Source organism: Protopterus annectens, chromosome 11.part0, assembly GCF_019279795.1.
Source record: "Protopterus annectens isolate FY-2018-M chromosome 11.part0, PAN1.0, whole genome shotgun sequence".
Lineage (NCBI taxonomy): Eukaryota > Metazoa > Chordata > Ceratodontiformes > Protopteridae > Protopterus > Protopterus annectens.
Genome location: NC_056745.1, coordinates 1,420,148,943 through 1,420,159,537, shown reverse-complemented (window position 1 = coordinate 1,420,159,537; position 10,595 = coordinate 1,420,148,943). Strand labels below are relative to the sequence as shown.

Here is a 10,595-nt window from a genome sequence, read left to right as displayed (position 1 = left end):
CCCATAATTTTGAGTGTTTTCAAATGAGACTTAAATGGAGTATTTGATGCATAAGTTATTGCAAGTCCGTTATGTATGACTCGTTACTCAACAGCTTACCATGGTTAGATTTTTCTCTTGGCTTGCATATTAAATATTATTGTAATGCACTGAAGCTGCAATGTGAGTCTATGGATAATGACTCCACAAGTAAATGTTATTTTGTTTATGTATTCATTCACTCTGCTTTTCTTAGGAATTTATCATGGATTACTCTGAGCAGTAACTATCCTGAAATGTTATAGCAATGGCTCATGTAGGTGTGCGTGTGGTCAGAGGCCCTAGCTGGGAATGGCAAGACCAGGATGGAGGAGAAGGTCATCTAGGCACACTGACAAGTATTGGAGACTGGGGTGCGCAGCATGGGAAAGCAGCAATTGTTCAGTGGGACTGTGGCGAGTCCAGAAAGTACAGACTGGGACTGTCTGGGAACCATGACCTCCTACTTTATGACAACGCAACTATAGGTGAGTCACGCTTATCTTAGCAATTACAGTGCAAAAAATTGGGTGCTCCTATTTTCACTTACGTTGCTACAGACATATTTCATAGGTTTTGATGTGCTGGTAGTAGTTGCTCTTTCTAACCGATTATTATTTATTAACATTCTGAAAACAGTGGTGCACATCTATCTGGAGACGTCATGCATACTTCACATTTGGAATGGCTACTACTACTACAGTTGTCTGTCTAGTAATTATATCACTCATGGACTCAAAATGGCACATTTAGAAGAAAAAATATATCTCCTGTTTTAGCTTATTAATAACTCATCATATTGTAGAAATGTGGGCTGTATTTTAGGCATTCATAAAATGAGATCAAAAGTATATACATTTACCAAATTTGACATTTATTTTTGAAATTTCATTCTGCAGCTCATTTCCGGTCTTAAGTTAAACAATAAAATAATTTTTTATGTGCACATGTATAAAAAGCAGTCTCAAAAGTCACTGCATAAGTCTGTATCTGGTTTGAAGTTGTGCTGCATGCTATGAGTTATTTAAGTTTTCATTTTGTGTTTTCCTTTAATTTACAGACATTAGATGTGGCCTACATACTTTTAAATGCTAATGTGTAGCTGTTATGTGGTGCACAGACGTGAGGGAGAATTGATAGAAGAAGACTGAGGTTAAACCACAATAAATATATGGTGTCAAGGACTGGAAATACATTAGCAGAGAAGAATAACTATATTATATATATATATATATATATATATATATATATATATATACATATATATATTAATATTTTTCTTTTGTCTGGAATTACAGTAATACGGTTCTTAGTGGTTGTATGGTTCGGCTGCAGCCACCCAGAATACTTGCATTTCAGGATTTGCAAAGTTTGTACCTAATATACATGAGAAAATTATGCCCCTGAGAGAGCTAATATAGCAAAATATAGCCTGGGAATAGAATGGTGAATACAATATTAGTTAGTACATAGTTTTGCAACCTGTAATAGATACATTAACAGGAGTCTAAAGGAAGAGATATTAGAACCCGCAGTATCAAACCATCCTTGTAGCCAAATGAGTGCTAATTTGCAGAGGTATAGCTGGTTCATCCAGTACCCTGTGCCAATATCACAAACTAGTGCTCTACCCCCTCAGCTCTTAAAAAAAAAAAAAAAAAAGATTATTACAGTTAGATCCATTTCCCCCAGTTCTTCCATTGAAGAGAAAAGAAAATGTCCATTCCATCTACTGGCACTGCCCCCTCCTCATGCCTAGCCATTCATGTCCCATTTCATTGTCCTGGCCTGACCCTCCTTATGCAGTTTTCTTTTAAACTGTGGCAAACTACTTGATACAAATGTAGCAAACAGTTGATGCAGTTTATACCTTGCCTACACAGAACACTATGGTTCTCAAGTTTTAGTTAAAAATACATAAATGCTTTTAGACTGTTGCAAACTGCTTGCTACAAATGTAGCAAGCAGTTGGTGCAGTTTATATTCTGACTGCAAGGAGTGCTACAGCACTCATGTTTTAGTTTAAAAAAAAAGATAGCGTTTTTTTTCTTACTGCAGCAAACTGCTTGCCTACATTGCCTAGGTTTGACAGCAGATGCAATACTGCCATTAAGAAGAGATCCATATTGGCTGGTCATGCCCCCCCAACACTTTGCACCTGGGACAGTTGCCCCTGTCACCCTTCCCTAACTACATTTTTGCTAATTTGTTCCAGTTCAGAAAAGCCATTTATCACATATGTGTCACTTATTATTCCAAGTTCACTGACATGATCAGTTTGACAGGCACAACAATTGCAGATGTGCTTAGTGCATTAAGGTTATATTCTCCAGATGGGGGATGCTTGATGTGCTCATATCTGACAGTGGTCCACAACGGAATATTTCAGATGTTTTTGCATGAGTACAAATCCAGCCATAAATCTCCTAATCTTACTATCCTCAATCAAATGGAAAAGTGGAGAGAACTATACAAATATTGAGAATACCTTTGAGAAGGAGAAGATTTAAATCTGCTGTTTGCAGTATTGGAATACTCCATCTCAGGGACTCAGTCTCTCACCAAGTTGATGGTTGATGAGCAGAAGGGTTAAAAGTAGAACTGTCTTAAAAAACTCCAGCTATACTCTGCTTAACATACAAGGCCATGTCAAACCCTGAGCTGTTGGACATGCTTCACTTAAAGAAATCCCAATCCCTCAGAGCCACACGCTCCAGGGATCTAAACCTTGTCATCACAATGAAAAAAACATGCTGGAGGGATAGGTTCCTGACCCAGAGACTCCCCATACTCTGGAATAGGCTGCCGTAGATGTCAAGCAGAGTGCCTCTGTGGCCCTCTTCAAAAGGAACCTTGACGATTGGATGGGAGATAGGAAATTCACCCTGGGGATCATGTCAGTCGCCCTGCTAGACAGGGGTCCAGGGAAGTAAATATTGTGGGAAGAAATATCCAGGGAATTGTTATGGCTAGGCCTGTGTAGGCCCTAGGACTGATTGCCTAGTACCAACCTATGAACCTATGCCTACTTTATTTATGTCCCTGATTCCCAATAACTAACATGAAGTACAGGAAATGCTGGAAAGAGATCAGCAAGGGAAGAAAAACTGCCATGAGAAAACTGTAAAAAAAAAAAAAAAAAAAAATTTGCAACAGCTCCAGGTTGGAGACAGTCAGAATCCAAAAGCCAGTAAAAGTAAAAGCTGATAATTTAAGTTTCATATTTGATGTAAATAGATAAAGAGATCATACCATGCTTAGTATAGTGCTAAGGTTAATTTACATTGATCGATATAATGTAATACTTGGTACCTTATAAATACATAATGTACATAAATTCCTTAATTTAAAAAATACTAAATATGGGGTATGTACCTTTAATTTCTAAGAGTAGCTACAGTGATTAGCAGGTCATATGGTACACAAAATTGCCAGAGTGTTCAGTCTGTACATAGATCTCGTGAAGGCTGAACAAGAGCTGTGCCTCGGTGTGATATTTGTTAAAATTCTGATGTAACAGTTTTTATTTATTTATTTGTTTACATCAATTAATCATGTTAGTGAATGGATCTGATGATCCTTTCAGCCATGATCTTGGCTAGTGAACATTTACAGGAAAAACAGTACAGTTAGGCATACCTTGCTCAACATAATTACCTTGGTACTTAGAATGTATCAAAATAACCTAAATAGCAGTTGTTTTAAAAGCATGAACAGGTATAAATAAACTAATATTTTTTAAAAGCAAATAGCAATATATATTGACACTTCAATGATGTGACCATACTGAAAAGCATATAGTAATAAGTCAAGCTTTGACAAAAAATAACCTAATGAGACTAAAAAGCATATGTGAGCTGCATTGCAAACATTTAATATTGAATAATATGTTTTGCTACAATGTGTCAAGTGTGAAGAAAGAGTAGGGAAGAAAAAAAAGTAACGTTTGCCCTTTAAATATAAATAATGCTCTAATGGTAAGCTAACAAATTGTTATAGTTCTAGCACCCATCTTGACAGTAGTGTATTACCTTACTCCGTGAAGCATTTGTATATGGTGTTTTGTAAGTACAGCCGTCGACGTTTCTTTAATTGAGTTGATTTCAGCCCATAATATACCCATACTATCTATCTGTTTCTGACTTCTAGATGTCTCTTGGTTATATTTGTGTGCTTGTGACAAAGTTGGTACCTGGGAGGTTTAGCTTGGTTTACATAGTTGTGCCTGTAGGGATCTGAACAAACTGTAGCCACTCTTCCAAATAACCAGAATGGGACATGGGGCCACTGGTGAGCTTGCAGAAGTATAACTCTACAGCTTTATTGCTAAGAGTGGAAGGAGAGTATATGAGGGAAAATGGCAAGAGATAGAAGGCTAAAGTATATACATGTGCTAGTCACTGTATGTGTGAATGTGTTGTTGCATTGAATGAGAAATGCAGTCATATCCTGATGGATGATATTAAATTCCTACAAGACTGGCAGGCTGATACTTCCAAAGGCTGTCAAGTCAGTAGACATTTAGTAGGGTGTGAGTAGCCATACCATTTGCTTGTCAAACGTCATAGCTTTAAGCCAATAAGTGTTTGGTGTGACATGCAGAATTGCAGAAGAGACTGTTAGTGTTAGTGTGTACAATTAAAGTAATGGAAAACTTCCCTGTATCACTTCATGAATGGTAATCATAGATGTTCCTGGTTATTTGGAATTTAAGGAGGGAAGGTGTTATTGTGCATCTGGTAAACCCAGCAACACTTGGAGTGGTTTATAAGGGATCACTTTTTGGTGTAAAATTTTGGTAGAGGCTCATGTCATAAAAAGGAATGAATGTATGGTGGCTGAGTGTAGGCCCAGATATGCCGGAACAGATGGACTCATCCAGTGCCAGGGTACAGTGCATGGTACATTTGGTGTATTAGTTGCTGCTTGGGGCCACAGAGTGGATGACATGGGGAGCTTATCATTTAATCAGTGCATAGAGTGAAAGTGATTGGTGCTCAGAAAGTTTCAGAGAAAAGTGTGATAACAGTGAAGCAGGGCATATGAGACAGGTCACTTCTTAAGAAAGTAGAATGTGACCTAGTTAATAAGTGGTAAATAAAGAGAGCACAGTCAGAGGTACTTAGTGGATGAAATGGACTGGAAGAGGACAGTGAGAGTGGACAAGCAGCTGCTGAGACATATAAAAGTGCTAGGGACGGGTGGTCAATGAGAAGGAATGAAACCAGTGATTGTCAACATAAAGATGAAAGGACCATCACCAAATGAGTGTTAAAAGATCTGGAGTAGTCTATGAGAGCTTCTGAGATTCTGTACACAAATGGATGACAAATGTGAAATGGGCTCTGGAGTGAGTTTCATTATATTGCCTTTGTTTATGAATTTTTGTTCTCCATTTTTCTTTCTTTATCTGGCTGATATTAAACTGTGTTTGAGTGATGATTGTATTCATACTGGAGAGTAACAGGGTTCACTGTGAACAGTTTACTGTTGGAGGAAGAATGAAAGAGTGGGTGTAAATTATTGGGGAGAGTTAGAATGCAGACCATTGAGTAAGGAAGATGTGATGTCAAGGGAAGGCTTGCAGCAGTAGTTATCACATGGATATCGCCCATATTGAAGATGGCTGACTTTGTCATGAATTGCCCATTGTTTATATATTTAAGAGGATTGTATCTGTTTTAGGTGAAGTGTAATACATTTTTGTAAGTGAGGGGTGGGGATTCTGCTTACCTGACTGTGGGTAGGATATGTGGGTGTATTTTGTCATGTTTTATGGTGAGACAGGAGGTGTTTTTATTCCTTTTTTTTGGTGGCTTCAGTTTCTGATAGATATCTTTCATACTTCTTGATTTTGCTAGCTTCAGAGTATCAGCATAGAGTGTCACTGATGCACTAAGTTGTTCTTCCTATTATTTACTTTGCAATATTTTAATCTAATGTTTTGTAAAATTTGTTTGGTGAAAGTTGCGTGTTAGTGCTCACTTCTGTGTGGATCTGTAATTGTAGTATGAGCATGAGTCTGGCATGTGGAATGATGTGTGATTGTTCTTGTGAGATAGTGTTTCATAAGATGAGAACCTCTTTTTGCAGGAATATCCTGGGTATAAATAGTTAGTACCAGGTCCTCCAATTTTCTTCTGTAGCACTGTCACTGTGGGGAAGATTCTGGGCTTTGAAAGGAGAGATTTTATGTACTAGATTGCGTATTTGCTATTGTTGGGTGCCATGAGGCTACTTGAAGTTTTTCACATTGTGGGGAGTATGTGTTTGCCACTTTTGTTTAATCTTCCTTGATTTGACTTATCTGCTGGCTGGTCACAGATGGTTTCATAATATAAAGGGGATAATATTCCTAATAAGGCAGTGGTCCTTTCTTGCACGTCTTCCTGACAGGTAAGTAAAGTGCAGGTGTCTATGTGGTGTTTCATTTACTCCAAGGGGGTGAGTTAAGTGTGCAGTTTATAAAGAGGATGGGCAGTGGCTGTCAGTTAATTGACTTTTTTGAGAGTAATATGGAGAGATAACTGACTGGACAGAAGGTGCAGTAAGGGGGTTCTATGTGGATAGGATTAATGTTAGTATATGAAATATTAGAAATTGTGCTTGGACTGATACCAGATGGCTGCTATAGTTGCAGGAATGGCTTACAGTGGCCAAGAACAGTCATTACTGGGGGTCTCTATGTGGTCTGATAGGACTAACCCAAGGACCCATGAGGTTGCACTCCAGAGGTGTGGCTGGGAGGAGGGGGGGTTCCAAAGAATGGGGAGTGGGAAGGATAGGAGATTTTAAGTTGGTAACATGGAATGTAGGGGAGATGAACAATTTTATTAAGAAGAAAAAGGCTGTTGCATGATTGGTGAGAGATGGGATAGGCACAGTGATGTTGCAGGAATTAAAACTGAGAGCTAGGAAGATGAAGCAAGTTCAGAGAAATGTATTTCATAGAGTAGGTTAGGTGTTTGAAAAGAGGGTAAAATGGGTGGAAATATTGATTAATTAGGACTGGGTTGAAAGTGTAAGTAATATGTTGGTGGTGGGATGGGAGATGTATATACGAGGAACAAGCAATAGTAGCTGAATCTTTTTATAGAGCCAAGTGAGGATAGGGGCAGCTTACTGTAGGAAGGTTTAATGGCATTACAAAGTTGTGTGTCAACAGGGGATCAGTAGTGCTTGTCCTATAGTTGGATAGATAGCATTAGGCAGTGAAACGTCTACTAAGCTTTATAGAAGGTATATGGAAAGGAAAAGCAGAACTTGGTCTGGCAGGTGTATGGAGGGAGAATTGGGGGACGTATATGGAGGCTATATCATTTATGGTAGATAAGATAAGAGACTGGGAAGGGATAGGTCAGGGGTCATTAACAGGAGGATCCTTCTTGGGATTTCAGGTGACAGAGACCGGTTTCATTCGGCAGATAGAGACTGGTTAATTTACAGATAACCAATATATATAGACTGAAGTAGGAGCAAGCTAAGAAAGGGATGTGGAGTGTTATAGACAAGAAAATTTAGTTTGCATGCAAAAGGGAGTATTGGTACTACATATAGGGGTCTGGGGAGCAGAGGTCAGCATACCACTCAACCTATCAGCACAAGAAATCTGGACAGAACCAAAAATACTGGGGGCACAAAGGCCCAAAAATAGTGTCATATTTTAAATATTACTCTTATAAACTTAGAAAGTTTGCTAGAATAAACCATTTTGTTTATCATTCATTTTCTGAAGGCCATGAGGTTTAAAACTCAAATGTCTTCATTATTTAGTGAATTTAGTCCTTTTTGCTTTGCCAGAAATCCCCATATTGTATGAGGAACATACCAAAATTAGAATTTTTAAAACTAGAATAAACCATTTTGTTTATCATTCATTTTCTGAAGGCCATGAGGTTTAAAACTCAAATGTCTTCATTATTTAGTGAATTTTGTCCTTTTTGCTTTGCCAGAAATCCCCATATTGTATGAGGAACATACCAAAATTATCAGGTGACATTCTGCGAGAATCTGGACAGTTGAGAGTCAGTGACTTAAAGCAGAGTGTTTGCTATAATGCTGGATTAGTATTGCTAGGCATACTTATGACACAGAAGGCTCAAGTGCACCTCTTAATAATGTCCTTCTCTCCAGCTGTGAGAATGAGATAGAGACGGAGGAGGAGATCTCATGCTATGGAGTTTTAAGCTGTTGTTAAGTTTAATATTTGGTTTATTTCTCCAAATCTTTTGGGTTTCTAGTTCCATGATGGAAATGAATCTCATTCCTAAGTCAAAGTATCATTAAAGTTCATAAAATTAGTATTGTTTCAATTGTTGATGTTAGCCAAAAGTGCTCTTAGCAGCACCCACAATGTGCCCAGAATGTACTCCTCCTGTAATTCATATGGTATCAGTACCATATCTAAATATGACTGTAAATTCTTTGAGATCCATTGCTCCTGCAACTATTGGAACTCTGGTATCCTTCTTCCACATTGACCTAATTTCTGCTTGCAAATACTGTTATTTTTTTATTGTGTTTCTCTGTACATGAGACACTGTAGTCACTGGGTGTAGCAATTTCAGTGAACAGTGCTACTATTGTCTTCTTTTCATGGACTACTGTGTCTGGTTTTCTTGCATCTGTATTTTGCTGGTAATAGGTGATCCCATGTAATATAAACTTCATCGTTCTCTGTAATGCTTGTGGTATTGTTGCTCCTGCAGTGCTTCTCAGCTACTTCAGTATTGAAATGTTTGCACACTTCCTGATGTGACAGTCTTGTCACATTATTATGCCTTTCAGGAGGGTCTATGTTAAAACAATGAAAAGAATAAATATCGACCACTCGGATGAGCGAAAACGCATATGATCGAAATTGCTATTGTGGGGGGGCTGCACCCCCCACACCCCCTTAAAAATATATTCCAACTCTGAGATCGCACTACAGTGAGGAAAGGTCAGATTTTTTGATCTTCACTGTACTGTGATCTCACATTAGCGATTTCGATCATATGCGTTTTCTCTAATCCGAGCGGTCGATATTTTATTCTTTTCGTTGTTTTAACACAGGCCCTTTCAGTATACAGGCCCTTTGCCATTAGTGTATCACATCCAGCAGCATTAATACCTGTACTATTGTACTAATGTTGGTGCAGACTTTATATAATGTGGCATTGTCTTACAGTAATTTTCTTTTGTGTACCTGCCCATACTTAGTGATGTAAATGCTTGCGTTTATTATTTTGTGTGCTATGTACTAGCATAGGTTCCCCCTGTTTCAGCTGTCTCAGAGCTTTTCAGTTCATATTTGGTGCTGTTTTCCTTTCCATGTGGCTTCCCATACTAGTGAGTGGTCCAAATGGAGAGATAAGTCACCAAGTAAAGGAGAGTAGTATTGCTGGAATTGAATTCATCCTCAAGTCTTGGTGAGTACCTTCACGAGGTGGACCCTGTTTTTTCACAAAATCTGACCAAGACGACACTGATATATAGACTGTATTTTATATAGCATATATCAAGGACAGAAATAGGTTAAAAATATAGAAAGATACGTGGGTGCACAAGACCAGGATAAAAAAGTGCCCAGTCCTGGTATGCGCACTAGTGCCAGGACTGGAAAACATGACAGTGTAGAATCCTCAAGACATGGAAATATTCCTACAATGGGGCTAGGCCAGGCCCAGGAAGAGGAGGATGGCCTCCCTGTTGTAGAAGGAAGTAGCGGTCCACAAATATCACAAAAATTGATAGACCATAAAAGAGCCATAAAGACCACAGGGTGGACTTGGACTATTGTGGATAAGCAATTATGTATTGTTACTATTATGCAAGAAGCCCAGAATTTTCAAACAGAACATATACAGAAAGATTAAGAGAGAAATTAGAGGAAAAAAACAGTTTCACAAGAAAAACTGTCAGAAGCTTCAAATAAAAATTTGTGTTCATTAATCCAACAAATTTGTGAAAAACGTATAGATCAGGAAACCTTGGTCTGTTTGGAAAAAGAAGGAATTGAGGAAGTGCGAAAATATAAAGAACAAAATGTAGAGACTTTTGAAAGGTATAAAAAAGAAATATGGACATGGGAAAGCAAGGGATATCTGATATGATGCAATATTTATCTAAAGGAGAAAGCTAAGTTAATCAACACAAAAATGGCAGCCCCAATGATATACAAAGAGAGATGCAGGCAAAGGCATCCAGATATGGAAAATTTCAGAATAAAAAAATAAGATCACAAAGTGGGAACATAGAAGAGAAGATTATTGAAAAGTAGGAGTTAAAAAAAAAAAAAAGAAGATGAAGTGATGGAATACCTGCAAAGTGAAGGATTTAGTGTAGAAAGTGTAATACAGGTTATATCACAGCATGATGGAACAACGAATCCCCAAAGTAAGGAGAAACAGGAGGAGCAGGAGACATCTGAAGAAGAAAGATGGACATGGAAAAGAAAAACAGATTTAATATGGAGCAATATTTATGCAAAGAAGAAAGCCAAACTAATCAACACAAAAAGAGTAGCACCAAAGATATTTGAAGAGAAATACAGGACGAGGCATTTAGACATGGCAAAATTTACAACACAAAAAATG

General features: G+C 38.0%; 1 protein-coding gene across 1 annotated transcript in view; it reads left to right on the top strand.

Annotated features, from left to right (window-relative positions):
* Nucleotides 1-239: 239 nt before the first annotated feature.
* LOC122815880 (E3 ubiquitin-protein ligase MIB2-like) overlaps nt 240-10,595 on the top strand; it is a 782,860-nt gene continuing 772,504 nt past the window's right edge. Inside the window, exon 1 of the mRNA XM_044088707.1 lies at nt 240-506. Within this exon, the coding sequence (XP_043944642.1) occupies nt 287-506 (220 nt within the window). The 5' untranslated portion in view covers nt 240-286. The remainder of the gene's footprint in view (nt 507-10,595) is intronic.